The sequence below is a fragment of the Schistocerca nitens genome, chromosome 1 (genome assembly GCF_023898315.1).
Source record: "Schistocerca nitens isolate TAMUIC-IGC-003100 chromosome 1, iqSchNite1.1, whole genome shotgun sequence".
NCBI lineage: Eukaryota > Metazoa > Arthropoda > Insecta > Orthoptera > Acrididae > Schistocerca > Schistocerca nitens.
Window position 1 is genome coordinate 117,804,106 of NC_064614.1, and position 23,242 is coordinate 117,827,347.

The 23,242-nt window shown below is 43.9% G+C and overlaps 1 protein-coding gene across 1 annotated transcript in view; it reads left to right on the forward strand.

Annotated features, from left to right (window-relative positions):
• LOC126242319 (mite allergen Der f 3-like) overlaps positions 1-14,267 on the forward strand; it is a 64,579-nt gene extending 50,312 nt beyond the window's left edge. Inside the window, exon 7 of the mRNA XM_049948078.1 lies at positions 14,090-14,267. Within this exon, the coding sequence (XP_049804035.1) occupies positions 14,090-14,251 (162 nt within the window). The 3' untranslated portion in view covers positions 14,252-14,267. The remainder of the gene's footprint in view (positions 1-14,089) is intronic.
• The last annotated feature ends 8,975 nt before the right edge of the window (positions 14,268-23,242 follow it).

Genomic DNA, 23,242 nt, shown 5'->3' on the forward strand with positions numbered 1-23,242 from the left:
GTTTAAATGATGCAAGGTGATGGGTGTACCGATGACCCGCTGAGGCTCTTAATCAACAGTATGTGGAGGGCTGCTTGTGTGGTCTCTTGGCAGTGTCTTTCGTACCATGAAGTGCTCCTATCTGTCTAAGTTACCGTGAACATAGACCAAGATTTTCATTTCAACATTCTCAGTAGACAAGTGTAGTCCTTCGCTGTGAGATGATTGTTACGTATTTATTAATTTAACCCGATCTGATTACGACCATCAGCCGTGTCTTATTTTGGGCCAGGGTATAACACAGTGCCTTTGTTACATCATAGTTGCTTGAGAAACAACTGAGAAATAGTGTTAAAATGATTTGACTGTTCCGGCCGGAGTGGCCGAGCGGTTCTAGGCGCTACAGTCCGGAACCGCGCAACCGCTACGGTCGCAGGTTCGAACGCTGTCTCGGGCATGGATGTGTGTGATGTCCTTAGGTTAGTTAGATTTCAGTAGTTCTAAGTTCTAGGGAACTGATGACCTCAGAAGTTAAGTCCCATAGTGCTCAGAGCCATTTGAACCATTTTGATTTGAGTGTCTATAGTAACAATGTGAGTAAATAGCACTGACTATGAACTAATAAAGTCAATACTGGCAGTACCTCTACTATTAATTCTGCTGCCACTAATAATAACAACAATAATAATAATAGTACTGATAGCGACAGATATAAAAAGGAATTTATATGTGTCCAAGATGGATGTTTCCTGATATAGCGAGTTCTGGAGAAAGGAAATGTAAGTAGACTGCACCAGCTAAGAATACTCGGAAATGAGAAAGATCTGGCTGCAAAAAAAGGAAGTACAAGGGTAACGAGTGCGGACAGGAACAATGTTAATTATTATTGTTACTTTAGTAGATATGCCAAATAATTATCATCCAAAGCTGAATACATTATTCAGTTTTCTAATATAATGCAGGAGGCTATTCCACAGTCAGTTCTCTGCTACTGAGAAGGACTTCGAGAAAGTAGCGAAGTAATGTACCTGGGACAGGAAGGATTTTGCTCTGACTGGAATGAGTGTTTCTTCCATATTGTTCAGACAGGAACGTTAAACTCACGGAGAGGTATGAGGGACAGTATACATTGATAAGACAGCACTGAAGACAGAAGGTGTCGAAATCTCTACACTTGTCTGCACCCAGCCAGGATAGCTATACTTATTGCTTCAAGATTTTTGTTTCAGCTCTTTAACGATTAGTTTATAATTTATAGGGTCAGTTTCGGATTTTTTCTGTGCGTGAAAGGCTATTCGATCCCTCACAGGAAAGTAGTGAGACCGGGGAGCACGGCGGCGTCCGGTTTGGTCAGCAGATGGCTTTCAGCTTGTCTCAAAAGCGGGGAACTGCAGCCTCCTGGGAGGCACTCCGTTTTCGCGGAGTCGTCCTGTTTCCCAAAATATTACTGTGATTACATCCAGGTGCTAATATGTTGCGACAAGTGCACTGTCATCGGCCTCCAAAGCGTTCCCCCTGTAGCAGTTAAGACCGCAAAATTTACCTTTCTGCCTGCACGTCAAACAGACCCCTCTACAGGTGCGAGCCTATCCATGTGAAAAATTTCGTTGCTTTCCGTCGAATTATAGACTGTCCAATCCAAGCATCGCCCACGACGTGCCGCCCCAGTCATGGTGTGAACTGATGTCCGAGCCTATCCATGTGAAAAATTTCGTTGCTTTCCGTCGAATTATAGACTGTCCAATCCAAGCATCGCCCACGACGTGATGCCCCAGTCATGGTGTGAACTGATGGTCAACACCAGCTTTGGGAGTCCCCTCCTGGAGTTCCGAATGGGGGACTAGTCCAGAATCTTTTGCCAATGGAGAAATCATCACGACACTTCTTCAGTTACGGGCCCTATATCCTGTGGATACACACTATGTGTCTTCAGTGCAGTGGTCTCCATTGCCCTCTGCATCCTCACGCCGTTGATCATTCTTCCGTCTTTAGGGGCAGTTTCCAACTCCAAGGGCAAGAGAATGGCCTGAACATCTGCCCGCTCCTCTGTCCTCTTTCACAACGTCGTTGGCAGACAGAGGGTGACTTCTTATGCCGGAAGTCTTCGGCCGCCATTTCTGATGATTTTCATTCAATATTTAAGCGGTGGTGGGGTTCGAACTCGGGATCAAAGACGTTTTGATTGCTAATCAAAGATACTACATCTATACCACCGGTGCACTCTTAGTTACTGCTGTTCGTCGTGCGATGTAAATTACTACCACTCAGACATTGAGGTATGACCACAAGTCACGTAAAGCGGGTTATAACCACGAATCGTGTAGACTTTGGGTTGCACATTATCACATAATGGTACACCTAGTTACGTTTCGTTGTTTATGACTCTGTACTTACATATTACGATATTGCAAATTATTTATATACATTTATTCGTTACTTATTCCGTGAGTTCATACTGGATGCTTATTACATCCAACGTAGATATCGACCACCACGTCACGTGAAACGTCCCCTTTGAAAAATTTTACAGTACTGTGCTTAAACTGATACACAATATTTTTAGCGCAACGCAATCTGACTTTCAATAATCTCTACAAGAGAATGGCCCTGACTAACATTAACCTGTACTTTTCACAAATCACTTACCTCACAAACATCTTGGTTACTCCCACTACTGCAATACAGCGAGCGCCACTACTGTCAGCTAAATAAAAGATTCAAACTATGGAAGGCACTAACTACTGATAGTTAGCAAATGAAAGATATTAATAGAGAACAAACAATGTATTTACCTTGATATCATCATTTATAAATATAGCAGTTCATGACAAATTTCAAAACTCCGCCATCTCTCTCCCCACATCCACCACTGCTGGCGGCTCACCTCCAACTGCGCAACGCTACGCGCTGTTCACAGCCAGCTGCCTAACACTACAATGGCGAGTATTACAACAATGCAAAGCAGCCACAGGCTGCACACAGCACAGCCAGTGATTTTCATACAAAGGTGGCGTTACCAATAAAAAAACCTAAACAGCCTACTTACAAAAAAACCTAAACAGCCTACTTACACACGTTAGGAGCTAGAAGAGTACTATGCATCTCTTGTTACAGTGTTCCGTGTTTCTTTCTTTTTATTTTATGTCAACTGAACACGTTAATGGTGTACATGTTATCAGTATCCTTTACACTACCGATATCCTACTTTGTGCTAGTGGCTCTATATGTATTCTATATCTCGACCTTTAGCTACCGTTTTCTTGTAGGGCCATATCTGTGTATAATTTAATTACTTGCTTTCATATTCTATTGATATCGCTATATTAACAATTATTTGCATGCACTTATTCATTACTTAATTTACGGTCTTATACTAGTAGCTTATTACACCAAATTTAGACATCGAGCACAATATTACGTTAGCACCTAGACTTTGTATTCTACTGTTGTTTGTCTACTGTACAGTGATTTTTAGTCTATACGGCGTTTAAAAATGCAATATTTTAGTTCAAATGGCCCTGAGCACTATGGGACTTAACATCTGAAGTCATGAGTCCCCTAGAACTTAGAAGTACTTAAACCTAACTAACCTAAGGACATCACGCACATCCATGTCTGAGGCAGGATTCGAACCTGCGACCGTAGCGGTCGTGCGGTTCCAGAATGTAGCGCCTAGAACCGCTCTGCCACCCCGGCCGGCTAATATTTTAGTTGTTCCCTTTACTTACCTACATACACCTTGGCACGTACTTCATTTTTTCTATATTCTCAGCATCTAAACCTCGAGTTATCTTCTGTAAGCTTATTCAGTGACGATTTGCACTGATGAGCCAAAACACTATGACCACCTGTTTAATACCTTGTTTTTCCATCTTTGGAACGAAATACATCACTGATTCTGGATGTCGGGGATCCGACGATTTAGTGCTCCGTTCGTGGAGGTATCTGACATTAGATGTCTACGCACAAGTCATGTGATTCGCGTAAACAAAGGGCCCTGATCTGCGTACGTGGAGATGGCATCTGATAGCAACCCAGATGGGTTCTACAGGATTTCCATCAGACGAATCTGACCGCTGAGACGTCAACGTGAGGTCGCTACAATATTGCTCAAACGACTTTAGCACGGTTCTGGCTCTGAAGCACGGGAAGTTATACTGGTAAAAGATCACCTTCGGGGAAGACATCAAGCACGAAGGGATGGAGGTGGTTCGCAGCTGTGGCGCGCTGTACGTTTCGAGTCGTCGTTCACCTCGATGACGGCGTTTGTGGAGACGGCCGCCCGAAGAGCCGATACGTTTCCATTGATCGGCGTTGAAACTCGATTGTCCGGTGCCCACTGCAATCGTAATTGACGAGTCGTGGGGTCAACGTTTCAACAGATAGTGATGGTCTACTTCAGAGCTCAATGTTCAACAATGTACGATGAACGGTGTGCTCCGAAACATTTGTGCGTGCACCAGCATTTTGCTCTTTCGGTAGAGGTGCCACAAATCACCACCTCCCCTACTTTACAGAGAAGACAAGCCTCCGAACCCCGCGTTCTGTGAAGAGTTGTGGACGTCCAACCATTTAGCGCCTAGTGGTAGTTTCACTGTCCTTCTACCTCTTTCCGTAGATGCTCACGACGGTAGCACGTGAACACTGGACCAGTTTCGCCATTTTCCATATACTTCTTCACAGGCCCAGCGTAATAATAATCTGCCCTTCACAAAGCCATTTACCTCAATGAATTGCCCGCATCTCGTGGTCGTGCGGTAGCGTTCTCGCTTCGCACGCCCAGGTTCCCGGGTTCGATTCCCTGCGGGGTCAGGGATTTTCTCTGCCTCGTGATGACTGGGTGTTGTGTGATGTCCTTAGGTTAGTTAGGTTTAAGTAGTTCTAAGTTCTAGGGGACTGATGACCATAGATGTTAAGTCCCATAGTGCTCAGAGCCTTTTGAACCATTTTGAACCTCAATGAATTTGCCGGCCGCGGTGGTCTCACGGTTCTAGGCGCGCAGTCCGGAGCCGTGCGACTGCTACGGTCGCAGGTTCGAATCCTGCCTCGGGCATGGATATGTGTGATGTCCTTAGGTTAGTTAGGTTTAAGTAGTTCTAAGTTCTAGGGGACTAATGACCACAGCAGTTGAGTCCCATAGTGCTCAGAGCCATTTGAACCATTTTGAACCTCAATGAATTTACCAACTTGCATCCCGTATCGTCGCTTATGTGATCCCCATTCATACCTGCGCCGCATACATCCTTTTGTCACCGCCTTACATGCTCGCAACACCACTAGTAGCATCTAGCGCCGCGGTTATCAGTGGTCACAATTTTTCGGTTGATTGGTGTATTTCCCACGTTGTACTTGTCTTACAACTACACTGGTCGACAAACTTTTGTAGTCTGCTATATTAGAGGTCTCACTGACCTAGGCACTTCATGCATTATTTAGTTAGAGCCCAAATACTGGACGGAGTTTACTACTGGCATGCTTTTTGTCCGGTTCCCTGTCATACAAGCATACCGCTGCCGCAGCGACACACCACGACCATTCCAGTATCAACAACACCTTCATTCAGTTTGTGTTGAGCACTGCAGTAACATGCCACGTAATGGCATACAACAGTTTGATAGTCAGGACAGTAGCTTTACTTTCAGCAACATGTTGCCGATCGGTTACGTGTCACTCAAAGTGGTGCGTCTAAGACGCGGAAAAAATACAGAGAGACGGGAAATGTGAACGACATATCTCGCAACGGTCATCACCAATGCAGGATCGTAACCTCTGTCAGCTCGCAGGCGCCCAACATCAACTGGACGAATAGTGGATATTATTTCCCCCGGGCAACAGAGATTCATATCCCATACCAAACGGAGCGTAGAAGATTGCATCAGGGCGATTTTCATCCCAGAAGACCAATGAGAAGTTTTGCACTGAACCAACGGAACCTAGGCATTCGAAGGGCCTGGGCTCTTGCACATCAACATTGGAGCCTTGCAGAATGGAGTAATGTCACCTTTACTGACGAGATCAGGACTGGTTTGCGTCTGGACACTAGAAGTGTTCGCGTTTGGAGAAGGGCTAGACGACACCAAGAACCCCGATACGTTCAGGAAGTCTACCCGTTTTCAGGAAGAAGTGTGATGTTGTGGACAGCAACAATGATGGAACAGCAGACCCCTCTAATTTCTCATCAACGACAATTTGATTGGTCTCCGATACTCCAAAACGCCCTACGGACGTGAAGCCGGTGACAACATCGTCCTAGTCGATGACAAAGAAAGACCGCGCCTTATTCTCGCAGTGTCTCGGTACTTTCAAAGACCCAACATCAACCAATGCATAGGCCAACACAGTCCCCAGACACGAATGCAAATGAGCACGTGGCCATTGCGCAGCGTCCGAATCCACCTGACAATCTTCAGGACCTCACTGAATCTGCCAGTGAGGACCGGGACCTCTCACCCCGAGATAAACTTGATGGTCTCCCCACAGCATGCCTCGCAGAGTGGAGGAACTCATCCTTATGTGGGGAGGACATACTCACTATTAAAGAGTTGTAATGATCATAATGTGATAAAGATTTTCACTTTTTTGTTTTCAAGATGAAGGAGACAGCCTGCTTTGTTTTGTGATGATTTTTTTGTAACTAACCTAAATCGTTCTTTTTTCAGAAGGAATTATGTTTAATTTTTAATAAGGTATTGTACAAGCTCAATGGGTGTACTATTAAAAGTCGTTCATGTATATCGCATTGTTTTGTGCACTCCCTGGAGGCAACTTTTTCCTTGTGCTTTATACGTTACGACTGCATTTCTGTAGTTCGTAATATCTTTCCTTCTGACTTGTGATTCTCACTCGTCTTTCATGTGCTGTGTAGATATAAGCTTGTGCAGTCGGTGCAACATACATGATACTTTATGTAAATGCTGCTGTATTACTGGCATGCCGATGTATCACTTACTTCCTGTTCATGTAATGATGAGTTTCGGTTTGACACAATATAGCGCACATATGATGGAGATTTATTGATGTGTAATTGCATAAAGTATGTTTTATACATCCATGTTGTTTAAATCTGTACACCAACCTATTATATCTCACCTGTTTATGCTTGTATTTTCGATCGACGTGCGTTACAGATCCGATGACGGCAACTTAGATTTGCCGAAACTGATCATCATAAATAAAATTATACACTCCTGGAAATTGAAATACGAACACCGTGAATTCATTGTCCCTGGAAGGGGAAACTTTATTGACATATTCCTGGGGTCAGATACATCACATGATCACACTGACAGAACCACAGGCACATAGACACAGGCAACAGAGCATGCACAATGTCGGCACTAGTACAGTGTATATCCACCTTTCGCAGCAATGCAGGCTGCTATTCTCCCATGGAGACGATCGTAGAGATGCTGGATGTAGTTCTGTGGAACGGCTTGCCATGCCATTTCCACCTGGCGCCTCAGTTGGACCAGCGTTCGTGCTGGACGTGCAGACCGCATGAGACGACGCTTCATCCAGTCCCAAACATGCTCAATGGGGGACAGATCCGGAGATCTTGCTGGCCAGGGTAGTTGACGTACACCTTCTAGAGCACGTTGGGTGGCACGGGATACATGCGGACGTGCATTGTCCTGTTGGAACAGCAAGTTCCCTTGCCGGTCTAGGAATGGTAGAACGATGGGTTCGATGACGGTTTGGATGTACCGTGCACTATTCAGTGTCCCCTCGACGATCACCAGTGGTGTACGGCCAGTGTAGGAGATCGCTCCCCACACCATGATGCCGGGTGTTGGCCCTGTGTGCCTCGGTCGTATGCAGTCCTGATTGTGGCGCTCACCTGCACGGCGCCAAACACGCATACGACCATCATTGGCACCAAGGCAGAAGCGACTCTCATCGCTGAAGACGACACGTCTCCATTCGTCCCTCCATTCACGCCTGTCGCGACACCACTGGAGGCGGGCTGCACGATGTTGGGGCGTGAGCGGAAGACGGCCTAACGGTGTGCGGAACCGTAGCCCAGCATCATGGAGACGGTTGCGAATGGTCCTCGCCGATACCCCAGGAGCAACAGTGTCCCTAATTTGCTGGGAAGTGGCGGTGCGGTCCCCTACGGCACTGCGTAGGATCCTACGGTCTTGGCGTGCATCCGTGCGTCGCTGCGGTCCGGTCCCAGGTCGACGGGCACGTGCACCTTCCGCCGACCACTGGCGACAACATCGATGTACTGTGGAGACCTCACGCCCCACGTGTTGAGCAATTCGGCGGTACGTCCAGCCGGCCTCCCGCATGCCCACTATACGCCCTCGCTCAAAGTCCGTCAACTGCACATACGGTTCACGTCCACGCTGTCGCGGCATGCTACCAGTGTTAAAGACTGCGATGGAGCTCCGTATGCCACGGCAAACTGGCTGACACTGACGGCGGCGGTGCACAAATGCTGCGCAGCTAGCACCATTCGACGGCCAACACCGAGGTTCCTGGTGTGTCCGCTGTGCCGTGCGTGTGATCATTGCTTGTACAGCCCTCTCGCAGTGTCCGGAGCAAGTATGGTGGGTCTGACACACCGGTGTCAATGTGTTCTTTTTTCCATTTCCAGGAGTGTAGTTATCGATCCTGGCTGTTGAAGGTTTTGCTTTTGTACTTCATACTATTTTTTATTGATCGTCATCTGGGAAAATGTTGTGTCGTGATAGGAAGAATCCGTGCTGAAATATCACATGACTTGTTCTACATAACTACTAGAGTATTCGTAATTGGATGAGGAAACTGGAGCAACCGAGCAGCATGCTGCTGCCTTTGTAGCGAATCGATCCAGTCAGTACGAGAGTGCTACATTGTCACCTTTGCAAGAAAGAGGAATTCCTTCTTGTGAAACGACGTCCAGTTAGCATTCATTTTGCGTACTATATGATTATTCTCTTGCTTCCATGATACACTTAGAGCAAAGACCACGAAAACAAAATGCAGAAGGGTGCGTGCGGAGATAGACAATTGAAACAGGAAATGGCGAGTTGATTATTTCTCCTCTTCATCAGTTAAACAGACACATTTCGTCGTATACTGTCCAGTCACATTAATGTGTTCACCTGTGAAAAGCCTGCAAGGCTAACTGCTTCGAGACTTACAGGAAGGCAGTCAATCAGGTCCTGGAAGATACCGACAGCGATGTGGAGCCGTACTGTCTCCATTGGCGTGTCCGGTTGCACTTGGTTTCTCGGCTGAGGATCCTTGGCGCGAACACAACTAACGAAGTTCAAAATGGTTCAAATGGCTCTGAGCACTATGGGACTTAACAGCTATGGTCATCAGTCCCCTAGAACTTAGAACTACTTAAACCTAACTACCATAAGGACATCACACAACACCCAGTCATCACGAGGCAGAGAAAATCCCTGGTCCCGCCGGGAATCGAACCCGGGAACCCGGGCGTGGGAAGCGAGAACGCTATCGCACGACCACGAGCTGCGGACACGCACGAAGTGTCTCGCAGATTCTCGATTAGGTTTTTAATCTGGGAAGTTTGGTGGCCGTTGGAGTGCGGTAAACTCATTCTGGTGCTCTTCGAATCGACCACATATACTGCGAGATGTATGGCAGGTTGTATTCTCCTGCTGTTAGATGCAGTCGTGCCGAGGAAAATCGAACTGCATGTAGGGGTAAGCATGGTCCCCAAGGATAGATGTGTTGATCCACTTTGCCTTCAAGAATGTCGTGATCACCCAGGGAATGCAACGAAACCATTCCCCAGACCGTAACGCTCCCTCCTCCGCCGTGGACACTTCTGACGAGTGTTGCGAGTGTTCACTTTCAAACGTTTCATGCTTTAAACGCCAAGGATCATTCGTCCGATTGAGCATAAAAAGTGATTCACCTGGAAAGCACCTGTCACTGCTCAGTGGATGCCCAGATGTCTCACTGACCTTCAAATTCAAGCCTTCTTCGGCGATGAACACTAGTCAGGTCTGGTGCATGAAAATAGCTACTGCTGGGGACTCCCGTGCGCAACAACGACTGCTGAATGGTCGTTGAGGAGACACATTTGGTAGCCTCTTGGTCCATCTGTGCTGTCAGTCGTTTCACAGTTGCACTTCTATTCGCCTGTACACATCTCCCTAGCCTCTTTCATCCATGTCATCTATGGCACGTGGTGCACCACCGTTGCCTCGACGCCAGTCTTGTAGATCGCCATTTTGTCATGCTGAATATAATCACAGCGCCACGTGAACAGTTTACAAAATTAACCGTCTCAGAAATGCTCCCGCTGTTAGCCCGCAAGACAACGATCGTCTCATTTTGTTGGACATTAGATAAATGCCTTCGTTTCCGCACTACGAAAACGACTGCTCTTTTTTCCGCGTCCCATCGACACGCTTTATGTACTCTCCACTTCTAGTGCTGCCATCTGCCGTTTGTGAGTAGTTACTGCGTGACGACGTCGAATATAGGCGGCGGTTACATTAATTTGATTGGGTCGTGTAACATGTGAGGAAGGCTTTAGGGCTTGCAGGTGTTGGACTGAAACGTTAGGTCTAATTGCATGACCACCTCGTTTCCCCGATTTTACACCTATTATTTTACTATCATGTTTTCTTGTAGGGACAAATCAAAAGCCCCGTGTACCTGACGTCACTTGCCGACTCTCACTTTTCGCCCGGATACTTGCAGGGTCTGGTGAAGTTCATGCAGTTCCTGGTGCACTTGGCAGAGTGTGCCAGGATTTTCCACAACGTTCTGAAATTGGTGGTCTGCTTTTGATCACCTTCTGTAATGTAGAACGTTGCTGAGTAAGCAGTACATTATCTTTGCTGAACACACTGCGTTTTTGCATAGATTGTCTTTCTAGTTCCTGACATTGCAAACTTTCGCTGGCCCAGGATTACTTTCACGACCACAAGTTCGTGCTCCAAAGTGGTCTACTTCGATCCATATATCGGATATTTCAATTTTGTGCGCAACCTTTTGGAACATCCTGTATACCTGTGCACAGCTTGAAGGTTTTTTTTTTCTATTGACGACATTTGAATATTAGAATCAAGTTCTTTCGCCAAAGGAAGACATTGTTTTATAATTTCTTCAATTATCTAAAGCTTTGTTTCACAATACTTTCTTTTCCTCTCTATGCATTTCTGTAATGTCGCTGTGAGCAGCATCATTTGAAAATGGATAAGAAACTAACATACAATGATGTTAAATATTAAACCAACTGCAAAAAATGAAATACTTCAGTAACAATACAACATTACATACTAGAACAAATATTGTTGTTCGTGTCTGTATGAAGTCCAGAAGTTACAAAATCACAATTAATTTCAGAATGAAATTGATTATTTAAATTCTGTGTTTCATTCGATGTCTTTAATGTTTGTCCATCTTTCAGGTCGGAAAACTAGATTAAATCACGTATGTTATATATACGAAATTGTTAAAGATTCTCTTAAAATGTACGAGTAATCCTTATACATAACCAGGTATTTTCTTGTTACATACTTTCACTCAGTGAAAACTGTATTTCAGTAGACATTACTGATATGTATTAAAGTAATTAAAAGGCTAACTACTTGAAAGTTAGATTTGCGACTTTTCTTTCCTACGTGGCAGAAAAAAATTTCAAAGTATATGAAGTAGAATAAGGATCAGTTGGAGCAAATATCGTAAATTTATTTGAAAATTACATTTTAGGAGAAGTAAGCTCAAAGTACATTTTAGAAGGCATATCGTACAATGTTTTGAGAAATCCATCGTGATTGTAACATTATTTTGATTAAAACACTGCTAATTATTAACCTTTAAGCTCCATCAGTGCTGAATACTCACTCGCAACTTCCATCACTGCTGGCTGTTCACCTCCAACAGCTAGTCTGATCAGCCACAGAGTCTCTTACACAGTGCACTGAGTGCTGTCAGAGTTATTGACGCAGAGCGCAATATAGCGCTGCCAACATACAAACACATAAACAACCTACTTACAAGTGCTCATAACTTTTAAGCTCTCCATTTTAGAGCACATGTTTACTGACTTTTTTCTCGTCTTTTGACGCATACTACCACTTCCCAAAATGTGGAAATCACAGAGCTTGCTGAGGAAGAGATTTGTTTCACCGTATCGTAGATCAAGAACTGCTCATAGCTCTTAACGTATGCATTTTAGATCCCATGTTTACTTGACCTTTCTTGTTTCGTCATATCCCTGAATATTGACCATCACTTCTGAAACACCCTGTATTTAAGAATATAAATTGCAGTTCCTTCGACTAGAAAAATATGTGTTATGTTAAGAATAGCCAGAATATAGGTTTTCACTATCTGATTTTCTGGACATACAACAATTAACTTTATTCAATGATTTTTGTAGGGTGACTCAGGTTAGGATCAGAATGAATTGGAGCGAGTATACACTCCTGGAAATGGAAAAAAGAACACATTGACACCGGTGTGTCAGACCCACCATACTTGCTCCGGACACTGCGAGAGGGCTGTACAAGCAATGATCACACGCACGGCACAGCGGACACACCAGGAACCGCGGTGTTGGCCGTCGAATGGCGCTAGCTGCGCAGCATTTGTGCACCGCCGCCGTCAGTGTCAGCCAGTTTGCCGAGGCATACGGAGCTCCATCGCAGTCTTTAACACTGGTAGCATGCCGCGACAGCGTGGACGTGAACCGTATGTGCAGTTGACGGACTTTGAGCGAGGGCGTATAGTGGGCATGCGGGAGGCCGGGTGGACGTACCGCCGAATTGCTCAACACGTGGGGCGTGAGGTCTCCACAGTACATCGATGTTGTCGCCAGTGGTCGGCGGAAGGTGCACGTGCCCGTCGACCTGGGACCGGACCGCAGCGACGCACGGATGCACGCCAAGACCGTAGGATCCTACGCAGTGCCGTAGGGGACCGCACCGCCACTTCCCAGCAAATTAGGGACACTGTTTGTCCTGGGGTATCGCCGAGGACCATTCGCAACCGTCTCCATGAAGCTGGGCTACGGTCCCGCACACCATTAGGCCGTCTTCCGCTCACGCCCCAACATCGTGCAGCCCGCCTCCAGTGGCGTCGCGACAGGCGTGAATGGATGGACGAATGGAGACGTGTCGTCTTCAGCGATGAGAGTCGCTTCTGCCTTGGTGCCAATGATGGTCGTATGCGTGTTTGGCGCCGTGCAGGTGAGCGCCACAATCAGGACTGCATACGACCGAGGCACACAGGGCCAACACCCGGCATCATGGTGTGGGGAGCGATCTCCTACACTGGCCGTACACCACTGGTGATCGTCGAGGGGACACTGAATAGTGCACGGTACATCCAAACCGTCATCGAACCCATCGTTCTATCATTCCTAGACCGGCAAGGGAACTTGCTGTTCCAACAGGACAATGCACGTCCGCATGTATCCCGTGCCACCCAACGTGCTCTAGAAGGTGTAAGTCAACTACCCTGGCCAGCAAGATCTCCGGATCTGTCCCCCATTGAGCATGTTTGGGACTAGATGAAGCGTCGTCTCACGCGGTCTGCACGTCCAGCACGAACGCTGGTCCAACTGAGGCGCCAGGTGGAAATGGCATGGCAAGCCGTTCCACAGGACTACATCCAGCATCTCTACGATCGTCTCCATGGGAGAATAGCAGCCTGCATTGCTGCGAAAGGTGGATATACACTGTACTAGTGCCGACATTGTGCATGCTCTGTTGCCTGTGTCTATGTGCCTGTGGTTCTGTCAGTGTGATCATGTGATGTATCTGACCCCAGGAATGTGTCAATAAAGTTTCCCCTTCCTGGGACAATGAATTCACGGTGTTCTTATTTCAATTTCCAGGAGTGTATTAAATTTTATTTGAAAATTGCATTTTAGCAGAAGTAAGCTCAAAGTAGTTTCCAGAACGTATGTTATACATCGTTTTCATAAAACAATAGTCTAAGATGGAGACTGTAATCAGTATCTTGATTGAAGTGCAGATACTATATATTTAGGGATATGAACTACAGTAGACCCTCATCAGTAATATCTTTCAGTGGAAAAAAATTGTAGTTGTTAAGAATGGTCTGAATATAGGTTTCCGTACTCTGTTTTTCTGCACATACCACAGGTGACTTTATCCAGTGATTTTTGCAGGGTGATTCAGGGGGTCCTCTGCTCTATGAGGGAAAGATTGTGGGGATGGTGTCTTGGAGCTACGAGTGCGCTGCCCCTCCGTACCCCTCAGTCGGCACCCGTGTCTCCAGCTACGTGGACTGGATTATCGACAACACCAACGGAACACTGGTGCCGCACTAGCGCCGTTGGATTTCTATTTGCTACATTTTTAAAATATTGATCAAAATTAATTTATTACAATATCTTATCAATGTTAACAACTATGTACAAGTGACAATAAAATTTGTTTATCGGCGATCTTGTACTTCGTATGTAGCAATGGATTAGTCTGACATTCTTTACATTTTAATGCTTCTCATGTAATGCTAATCTTATACAGCAAGGTGAAAACATGCAGTTCTGAGGGTCAATCAGCAAGTTTCAGTCATCACCTGGAAAAAAAACAAGCTGTTAGCATGAAAAGTGGTGAAGGCGTCAGTCCCGCTGAACATACTCACAGCTCACTGCGACACATTTTTCGTAACGATGGATAACGTGGCGGAGGCCTTGATTGTAGATGCCTGCATTTGAGCTCTGCAGGAAACGTTCCGCCTCGAAAACCAACTTGTTGTCACTGTGGGAATACCTGCCATACAATCGTTTCTTCGTCTGAGGAGGGAGGAAGAACTCACAGGATGCACTTCGCAGAATACAGAAATATTACGGCCCAGAGAACCATATTGTGTGACTATGCTGCATGTACAATGAGATGCAACGTTGTCCTCTAACATAGAACCCCCCATAGACAATATTCCTTGATGCCTCCGTCAACGTCTTCATGAGATTTCGATATAATTCTCCTGTTGCGGTTTATAAGCATAATATTATAGCACCAGATCATGAAAGTCCAAAAACACTCAATATCACCATGCCTGATGATGACTGGGTCAGATCTTTCCTCGGCGGTCATGAATCCAAGTGTTTTACTACTTGCTTTGCTCCTTTGGATCGGTGATATATCATACATCCAACACTATTCCAACTAAATAAAGCATCTTGAATGTCTCGACTCTGCTGCAACCTTTTCGCTGCTGCCTCGGTTTGGCAGAATTTTTGAATCGGTGTGAGCAATCGCAGAACCATGCGGGCCACGATGATCTTTATCATCTACAAAACATTGTGCAAGGGTTTGAAAACTGATCCTTGGCTGATTTAACTAGTTCCTCTTTTATGATAATCCAGTCTTTGGTCAGCATTTGCCTCCATTTCTCATGTAGTTGCTGGTTCTTCAGAGAGAGATGGCCTGTCAATTTCCTCTTGGTGATTCAGTGTTGTTTTATCACACTGAAACCTTCTGCACTGTAGTATCGACCAGAGATCGAAGTACCACGCCAGAGTCGGCAACTTTCATCGATACCACAGACGTCGACGGGATATCACTGCAATCAGCAACGACAAATGGAAGAGGCTACAGACACACCCTCTCTCTCACAACGGTAGCGTCTTCATACGGAGTTCAATACATAGCTAAGCATGGAAGCGCTCTGCCACACTTCGTGACCTCCACTGAAGCAGTCAACATCATAAAGTAGGACTAAGACGCTATTCTTGCAACCGATGGAAATGTACTTCTGTAAACGTTGAACATTGTACTTCAAGAGAACAGTTTGTGATCATACCCATCAAGGGATGCTTTAATAGCCAAAGACAATTGAAAATATTTAAACACTTGTGTGGCAAACGATCTTGTTAAGGTAAGTAAATATTTTTACCATTCACGTAATAAAGTCAACTAATATTTCGTGTGTTGCAGTCTAATGAGTCATCTCCCAGAGCAGTCAAACAACCCACTGTTATGGCCAACTGACTGTAGTTTCGTCTGGTCATAACACATCTAAGCATTGTGTCTCTGAAAATGCATAGTTGTTGTATACTTCCACCATATCAGCACTTATTTTAGTAGCGTTGTTCCCCTTTAGATGCAGAAAACAAATTCCTGCACCAAACTTTACTTCATCAATGAGATGCACCATAATGTTTTGGCTCTTGTAGGGGCATATTCCGGTACTTTGCCGCAGGGATTTCAATGTCTACCAGGACTCCAGACATGTACCTGTAAGCAAAGAAAAATTGAATTATGTGCCTCTATTTATTTATTTTTTTCAAGGTGATAATTTTAACTTTATGGTTATCCCCATTATAAGAAATAGCAGCGTCCTCCAAAAACTTCCTGTTCTTAATATATATAGATATATGTGCCAGTATTACAATGACTAATTGTACCAGTTTATTGTACTGCCATTACGATATATATCTGCCTTCGTCGTATGTAGCCACGCTTTTGTACAGTTGGATTTCTAGAATCTGAGCTGTCAAACGCTACGCCAGATATGTACTTCACGACAATTGAAAGGCACTTATGATAAACAACAGCGTTGTTCATTAAGACCAGAATGGTGCTGACAACATATGCACTGACAAAACTAGTTTCACGAGTTCTTCTGGATAATTTTTTAATTTCTCTAATAATGTCACAACTAATCCTCAGAAAAAATTGAATAAAGGGAAAAGAATCTTCCACATTTATTTCCCATTACATGAAAGACATTCTCCTGTGCCAACATCTTCATGAAACGAAGCAAAACTAGCAATTACGTAAAACTGTACATTATACTGCTACAAACTCGAAGAATTTGATGAATAACCAAAATCAATAGATTCTGAAGGAACTAAATAATTAGAATAATTACAGTCAGAGTGTTCATTTTCTTTCGTAACTATTTATTCTCTGGGGCTTTGCATTATTCTACAGACGTTTAATATGCTAATTATACTGTATATTAACATGAATCCACGTGTTTCACTATCTGCTTCGCTGCTTTGGATCGGTGTCATATGATGCACCCAGCACTCTTCCATTGTGATTATGCGACTGAACAAAGTATCTTGATTGGTCTGACACGGCTGCGAAATTTCCTCCATGGGCACCCTGATGTCGCCACAGCCTTGAGCAGTAGCCACAAACCAGTCGGCTCCAGCTGTTTGAGGACAGCACGAAGTTCTCCTTGTGACCTCTCATAACAAGAACAGTCCCTGTCCACATCATACTATGTAAACAAACTGAATAAGGTATCAGAAATACAAACAAAGTAGAGAGGAGTAATTGAGGAAGTACAAACAGGCCTCCGCAAAACCGGGGCGCTGTTGAGTTTGGAATTTACGCAAAATATAAACGAAAAGTGTAAGCAAACACTATTGTCTGTTGCTGCGGAGACTGAATCGCTGTGGTGGCTGCCTGCAGAGAGTACTTCTCATGAGGCCAATGGAACTTCGGACATTAAACGTCAGATGATGTGTAAATGAACTGAGACTGTAATTCATGATGCCTTTTTTTATCTCTGTCTCTATTGTGTTAACACTTAGTCCACCTATCGTGTGCCAACCTCTTCATCCAAGATTAACACTTGCAACCTACATCCTCAATTATTTGCTGGATGTATTCCAACCTCGGGCCACACATAGACAAATACCTGTTGTCATTGGTAGGAAAAGTAAGTTTTTTTAGGATAAATCCAGACAACAGGTTCCCCTGCCTAAAGAATATCTCCAGCACTTTAAAAAATACTGAAAAATGTATCGTACCAATGTAGAGGGATAAGTCTTTGTGCCACCGGGGCACAATATGTTCACGACCATCTATGTCTTGGCTGGTAGTGGTGTAGCTCCACTAAGGGTCATTAAATGCCCTAGAAACTCAATTTGTGTGACCTGAAATATACACGTTGAGGGGCTAATTACGATGGCAGCCTCGATAACGCGCCGAAAGATGGTAGTTAAGTGGTGGCAGTGGACCTTGGGCGACTTTCTGTACATCAGGAGGTCGTCGAGAAAATGCTGCCAGGTCTGGGCAGCATTCTGAAGAGTGAAAGTCATATACATGGTCTCGTAAAGCTCAAAGAGCACGACAGTTGCCGATTTTCCGAAAGTCTTCAGGTGCCACAGCAATCTGCCTGAACGTCTTCACACATTCAGTTTTGCTAAATATAACGGAACCTGCCAACGGGTGGCTAAAACGTAAGGCAAGAATAGTCCCCAAATGATCGTCACAAACTTTCTTTCTTGGGGATTAAATGTAAGACAGATGGTCAAACTATGCCTTAGTCGCAACATAGCCTCAAATGCGGCCGTTACAAGAGCGAAACTATTGGGCATGAGTTGACATGGATGGCATGAGATGGATTTACTGGGCGTAGTTATGACGTAGTGGACCGTCGAATGTTTAGTGTCCCTCGGTGGACAAGGCGGGAGAGTGACCTCCGGAAATCTGTCCCTCATGTCTGTGTATGGTCCAGGGGACTTCTCTGGTTTTATGGAGAAGAAAGTGACCTGCCTCCACTGTCCCGCTATCGCCAGATTCGTTGTTGAAACAATCAGCTGGGCCTTGGCGACGTCGAATAGCAGCTCGTAGTGTCTGAGGAAATCTGCACCCAAGATCGGCACATTGAAGTCAGCCGCAGTGAATATCCGCACGAATGCACGGCGCATTCTGAGGTCCAAATTTATATGGTGTATGTCGTACGTTTCTACGGTTTGAAACGTCCCCTTAGGAAAATTAATGAATGGCTATGCTGTATGCAGTCTGTGGCTGGTTGGCATTGTTGGAATATTCGCTATTGTAGTGTTTGGCAGTTGGATGTGAACAGCGTGTAGCGTTGCGCAGTTGGAGGTGAGCCGCCAGCAGTGGTGGATGTGGGGAGTGAGATGGCGGAGTTTTGAGAGCGGATGATCATGTAGGTAAAAAGACGAGGGCTAGTAGAAATCCTTGGGTAACAGGAGAGATGTTGAATTTAATTGATGAAAGGAGAAAATATAAAAATGCAGTAAATGAAGCAGGCAAAAAGGAATACAAACGTCTCAAAAATGAGATCGACAGGAAGTGCAAAATGGCTAAGCAGGGATGGCTAGAGGACAAATGTAAGGATGTAGAGGCTTGTCTCACTATGGGTAAGATAGATCAGAATAAGTAAAGAGAGTAACGTCTGAGTACGTTCAGTTTTGCTCAGTTGTTTGAAAATCAAATAACGTAGAGGTTTATCAGCACAGTCATTCATTAATTTTCCTAAGGGCACGTTTCAGGTTTAATTGTTTGTCGCGGTCAGAGGCAGTGCCTCAGCCTTCTGCTGGACTCTTAGCGTAGGTTGGAAGATAACAGACCAGTTGGAACATGTGTCCACGAGGTTCTTCGCACTGCCAGCCAGAATACTGCACTGCAGCAGGGTGTGCGTAGGACTATTTGCATCTGGAATTTGGGCATGAGCAGGGAGGCCAACACTGTCGCCTTGTTGCTGAAGCGGGAATGGTTCGAGCAGTAGCCACCTATAGGCTCATACGACGCTGGCAGAGCACTGCTTCAACACCTGGTACAGCGTTGCCGGTTCCACGATCCAGTTCGACGGTAGCGGGATCTGCTACTGCTGTGGTACCTATTGCTCTTTGGCCATGAGGGTGCCACTCTGCGCGACCAAGTTCTGAACTAAGTGGTGCAGGTCGGCGTCTGAGGCAGTGAGGAGAAATGTATCACCGTGGAGCTGAAGTTGTTGCCATGGCTACAGTATCATTAGTTTCTGCAGCAGTAATATTGGGCTCCGTTGCCAGTGCATCATGCACCCGAGTGGCCAAGTCCAAAACGGCATCCAGCAGGATTTGTCTGTGTGGCAATGACTACTCGCACTAGTTCTGAGACACCATGCAATAGCAAGACTGGAGCCATGCCTGACAGTGCGAGGTTCCGTGCATGGTGCAGGAAGTGAGTTGGCCTCATATTACGGCATTCTTCTTGGTGCAGCAACTGATGCGTCTGCTGATCCTGTGACGTTGAAATTCTCCAGATGAACTCCTCCTGTCACTTATATCAAGACGGCATTGTTGGGGTGGTGATTATGTTCCACACTAAGGCCGCATAATGTTGTTCTTGCTGGCTCATGAAATGTCGGAATTTGGCGGGGTCGCAGGTGATGTTATTGCTCAGGAAAACCACCTTAACTTGACCGACCCACACGGTTGGGTCACAGGGCCAAAATGTTGGCAGCCTAACCAACTCCCATCCTGTGTCTCCCACCACTCCCGTACCCTTTCCCAACCTTTTAAACGACCTACATCGAAACTCCGCTTATCGTGTAGTTTTCAAATAATTCCAGCTACGGGAAAGCGCTCTATACATCAGAAATGATGCTGGCTTCTGCTAATTAACAAAAACAAACTAAAAATCCTAAATACCTACATTTACAATCTTATTCGTATGTTAAATAAAACATTAAGGGAAGTTATTATTTCACCAAATCGTTACAAAATTAAGACCTTCGTTAATATAATTTCTTTTCTGGTTTCTGTTTCTACTTCATAATTCCACTCTACAGAGATGAGCATAATTTACTTTCTGCGACTACAAAATTCAGATTCGGTGCCACATTTTTACTATACTACTTCCTGTGTTAACACTCATATAGTGGCAACACAGTTATTTGTGGTCATACCAATTCATGTTATAAGACAAAGTATTTAATAATGCTCATTATATCTATCTTCACACCTTACATTTTCTTGTATAATGACGTCACTTCTACATTAAAATGAAGTTACCATATGATCCATAAGGCTATAGTTCGCCAGTCACATTACTTCTACTAGACGTAGTTAATTATTTTGTGATCACGAGTTGAGAAGATGGGAAGATTACTTTGCTTCACATCATACTACAGGAATTTTGAGGCTGTATAGGACGATATTTGTAGTTCATGCTGAAGTTCAGTACTCAGTTGTGTTACTTTTGAGTAACTCCCTCAGGCCTCCCTACCCCCAACCCCAAATTTGTGCTTTGTTTAAGCTTTGTCATCTCCTATTCTTATTCCAAAGTCAGATAGTATTACTGATTCATTGTCAATGTCTGGGTGCATATTTCAGAGCAGAATTGTTTTCATAACATTGAATGAACACTCCTGCATAGATTTTGAAAGGAGACTGGCTTACCCTGTCAGGATTTCTTTCTGGTAATTTTCTTATTATTAATTTGTGGTTATGTATTCAGTTTAGCTGCAATTTTTTATTTCTTATGTATAATACTGTCAGAATTTCACTTACAAATGATTGACACCCAACAGGGTTCTTTTCTGGTAGTCTTTTTGTTTGCTTGTTTTTTCAGGTGATTTTTCAGGTGTAATATTGATTTTTTGTGTAAATTCCGTTACATGCAACTTTCCAATGTGTTATGACAACTTTTTTTGTATTTTCTGATCATTTTGGAATTATAAAAGCTTTATTTTTCCAGTTTAATGTTAAGGAACATAGAAATCTTTTATTAAGCCTCATGCCATACCAGTGATATAGAAAAAGCGAGTAGAAGCAAAGACTGAAAGGATGTTACAACACTGTGTCACTGAGCACACTGTTGGCTTATATAAAAGTCCATTAATTATTAGTGCTTAAGAAAAGTGACTCAAGAAGACTTGTATTGGATTCTCGATGAATAAACGTTATTATCCTACTATTATCTTACCATAAACTAATAGACCCTTAACGTTAGATGAGTTATTACAGAAATTTCATGGATTCAATGTTCTGTCGTTCACAGATTTGAAGGAGCTTACTAGCAGACTGAACTGTGGATCTCATGTCGAAAGTACACTGCACTTATGTGTTATTGCTCTTGCTACAATTTTGTAAGTTGCTCTTCAGACTATGGCTCCAGGTACCATTGTTAGAGAATTAAATACTATTATGATTGAGAATAATAATCAATGCTTATGTTGATAACTATTGATACTAGGAAGTAATTGGGAAAGTCATAATGAAGTGAAGAATAGATTACTGAATAATTCAGAAAAATCAGAATTCAGAGGAATACAAGCCAAGTTCCTCGGGAATTTTGTTATTGCATTAAGTATCCACCCAGACCCAGATAAAACAGAAACAGTTCGACATTTTTCTGTTCATTGGTCAAAATGGTTCGTTCATTCTTAGGTCTTCTCAAATTTCTGTAAACGTTCTATTAATCTCAACATGTTGGCTTCTCGACATCCCTCTGCACTGACGGGTAAAAACGTCCAGAGGAACTTGAACACCAAGCACAAATTGAATCTCAAAGAGTAAAACAGCATTTTCTTACTGCTCCTATCCAGTCACATCCTAATCCAAGCAAGGAATTTTGTCTTGGGAGTGGCGGCTCAAAGACAGGGCTCATAGCTGAAGTCTTCCAGGAATTAGAAGAAGATCGTTTTTCATGTCGCAGCTTTTGGCACCCGGGTGCTCACAAAATGTGAAATTAAGGATTCCGTTATTTAGATGTAAGCTTTGATTGTTGTGTGGAGAGCCACAAAATTTCGTTAACTGTTGATAAAATACCAGTTCAACTTTTGTGGGTATCAGGTGCGTAATGCCATTTTAGTTATTCGTTTAAAGATTAAATTTCATTAGCAAGACATTACAGATAGAAAACGGCAAAAAAATATTTTTCTTATATATATATGAATTTAAATTCATGTATTGATTGTTGTCATGTCTCTGTTTCACTTGAGGCTCTCTACGTAAATATTATGTACAAAATTCGTATACTTTTCTGATGAAAGTAGATTACTTCAGAGAAATTATATAATAATTGAAAGTTAGTAGGCTTTTATGGCATGAGTCAAGTTTCATCAAATGCTTGCCGGTCGCAGTCCTTATCAAGTTGTAAAATGATGTACCATCATGCAACTGCCCTTCATGTGCTATGTAATATTACTGGAGCAATGCAGCTTTGTGTTTGTAGTATCACGCAGATCACTTCCAACAATAGCTGAAACACTGGTACACCATTTTACAACTTCAAAGAGTACACAAAAACAAAACAGAAGTATTTTATGGAACGTATATAAATATTTTTGTACCTACATTACAAACTCTTCAGTGTGTGCTACAGATAGCAAATCTCCTAGTAACACGTTTGCATGTTATTAAAAATCTCAGGAGCATCTGTTCTTGTGAGCAGTAAGTTTCAACACTCAGTAAATACAAAACATTATCATGCAAAGCTGATAATCTCAGTTAAGTAGCTCAGACCAATACTCCCAGTACTAAAGCAGATGGACTGTGGAAGACAATGTAACAGTCAAGATTTCCAACAAAACTTTGTCTTGAAACCTGGCAGGAAATCCAAAG